Raw genomic sequence first — 2,838 nt, 5'->3', positions numbered from 1 at the left:
TTTGGATTTTCAACACAGCCTTACGAGGAACAGAAAATAACGAAGCGGAAAGCGCTATCCTATTTGGCTAGAATATTTGATCCATTAGGGTGGCTGACACCAGTAACAATAACGGCGAAACTGTTTATCCAGCAACTGTGGGTAATGGAAATCGGATGGATAGTCAACTAATGGATGATTTAAATAAGAAGTGGACTGGATTCACAAGTAAATTAAACTCGCTAACGTCGATAAGAATACCTCGATGGTTACAGCTTTCCAGCACAGGTGAATTACAGCTGCATGGATTCGCGGATGCATCGGAAAGAGCGTACGCAGCAGTAGTTTATGCAAAAGTAGGAGGAAGTGTTCAGCTGGTGGCAGCCAGGAGCAAAGTCAACCCTATTAAAAATAGGAAAACGCTACCGAAGCTGGAGCTGTGTGCGGCACATTTGTTGGCGAGACTAATAGCGAAAATAAAGGGAGTGATTGAAATGGAGGCGGAAGTATTTATGTGGAGCGACTCAACGATAACGTTGTCATGGATACGAAACGGTGCAAGCAGAGATAAATTTATAAGAACAAGAGTTACAGAGATACAACAATGGGTGCCGATAGCTAAATGGCGGTATGTCAAGTCGAAAGAGAATCCAGCAGACATGGGATCCCGAGGGATATCACCCGAAAAGTTGCCGGAAAGTGGTCTCTGGTGGGAGGGACCAGAGTGGCTAAGACAAGACGAAGAGAGCTGGTATAAAGACGAACCGGTGTGCGTTAATGTGGCCACTACAACTGTAAGAACCAATCCCATGTACTTTAATCACATATTAGAGAAGTATTCCTCATTTCGAAGACTTAAGCGTGTGGTAGCATACGTACTTAGATACATCGAGAAGTTGCGGGGAAAGACATTTCCGGAGTTTTTGACGGTTGTGGAATTGCGAGAAGCAGAGACGATTATAATAAAAGGCCATCAACAAGAAGAATTCCCAGAAATATTAACAATGCTACAAAATGGAGCAGCGGTCGATCACAAACACAAGCTGGCTTCGTTGAATCCTTATCTAGATGAAGAAGGTCTGATGAGAGTAGGCGGCCGATTACAATTATCGTCGCTAGCATACAACGAGAAGCATCCGGTGATATTGAACAAGTCAAATCTGAGCGATTTAATCATCAAAGAGGCACATGAGGCTACGCTTCATGGTTGTATTCGGGTGATGGAGAATTTGCTAAGAAGGAATTACTGGATGATTGGGATGAAAAGTAGCATAAAACGTGTGAATCGAAGTTGTGTCAAATGCATAAGATATAAACAAGAGTCACGGAATCAGCTGATGGGGATATTACCGAATTATAGAGTCAATGTATCTGCACCATTTACTCATTGCGGCGTGGACTATGCGGGTCCAATATACATGAAGTGCTCAAATGGAAGAGGTCAAAGAGCCTACAAAGGATACGTCGCGGTATTCATTTGTATGGCAACGAAAGCAATACATTTGGAGCCTGTAAGCAGCTTGACATCAGAAGCATTTCTTGCCGCATTAAAACGTTTATTTGCCAGAAGAGGCAAAAGTAGTCACATGTACTCGGACAATGGCACAAATTTTGTTGGTGCATTGAAACATTTGGATAAAGATTTTCGGGACGCCATTAAGGAGAACAGTACTTTAGCGCCGATATTGGCGGCGGAGAAAATACAGTGGCATTTTATCCCCCCGGCAAGTCCTCACTTCGGAGGAATATGGAAGCAGCGGTCAAAGCCATGAAATACCATCTACGAAGAATTGTTGGCGAAAGTAAGTTGACCTTTGAGGAAATGTCTACGCTGCTATATCAAATTGAAGCAGTACTGAATTCAAGACCACTCTATCATCTGGATGAGAATACGGATGAGATGGATGTCCTGACCCCAGGACATTTTCTAATCGGCAGGCCTTTGATAGGCTGTCCAGAAACTGTAAGCGACTACAAGCTAACGGCGCTTGATCGATGGAAGCAGGTGCGAAGGATGAAGAATAATTTTTGGAAGCAGTGGAAATCAGCGTACTTAGGGACCCTTCAACAGCGTCATAAATGGAAGAGTCAAACGGAGAACCTACAAAAAGGGCAAGTGGTCATAGTAAAGAATGAGGAGACACATCCAGGGCGATGGCCGTTAGGCAAAGTGGAGGATGTACATCCAGGACCGGATGGGCTAGTGAGGGTCGCCACCATAAAAACACAATCTGGGTTGATTAAGAGGCCTATAAACAAACTGTGTCCGTTAGAAGGAGTGAAAGCAGATGAAACGGCGGTCAGAAGAAGCTCGCCCAGAAATAACTCGAGCAGTCTAGTAAGCTACATGATGTTGTTGCTTTTGGTTCTACCACATATGAAATCGACGGTAGCAGACGACTTACCAAAGATCACGGAACTCCAGGGGTCATTGGCATTATACTTAGATCACATGGGATCAGTAGACGTCGTCACCTCAAGATGGAACATGATCATCATCTTTAATATGCTTCCATTTTTTGAGTCTTTGGACAAATGCGATCAAGTGTTAAAGACGATGATGCCACTATGCGAGAAGTTGCAAACATTCGAAGCGCAATGCAACAACATTTTGAAAACGATGGAGCGGCAAGTCTGGGGTTTGCAAGACACAAATGCGTTTTTATTCTCGAGGGACACGAAAAGGCCGAAACGTGCGCCGTTGGAGTTCATAGGGTCCCTCCAGCACGTTTTATTCGGAACCATGGATGCTGAAGATCGAAAGCAAATAGAGGAGAACATGCGCAACTTACTGGAGAATCAATACAATATTAAATTCATGATGCAAAAACAGGCCTCCGTAGTGGAATCTACTGTCAA

General features: G+C 43.9%; 1 protein-coding gene across 1 annotated transcript; it reads left to right on the top strand.

The window, feature by feature from the left end:
* Window positions 1–638: 638 nt before the first annotated feature.
* Window positions 639–1,751, top strand: LOC141400525 (uncharacterized). The gene has a single exon (XM_073979725.1). The coding sequence runs from the start codon at window positions 639–641 to the stop codon at window positions 1,749–1,751; it is 1,113 nt and encodes a 370-aa protein (XP_073835826.1).
* Window positions 1,752–2,838: the final 1,087 nt, after the last annotated feature.

The sequence above is a fragment of the Musca autumnalis genome, unplaced genomic scaffold (genome assembly GCF_047663935.1).
Source record: "Musca autumnalis isolate F117 unplaced genomic scaffold, ASM4766393v1 scaffold_348, whole genome shotgun sequence".
Taxonomy (NCBI): Eukaryota; Metazoa; Arthropoda; class Insecta; order Diptera; family Muscidae; genus Musca; species Musca autumnalis.
Note: the sequence above shows the minus strand (reverse complement) of the source record. Positions and strands in the feature narration are given on the sequence as shown.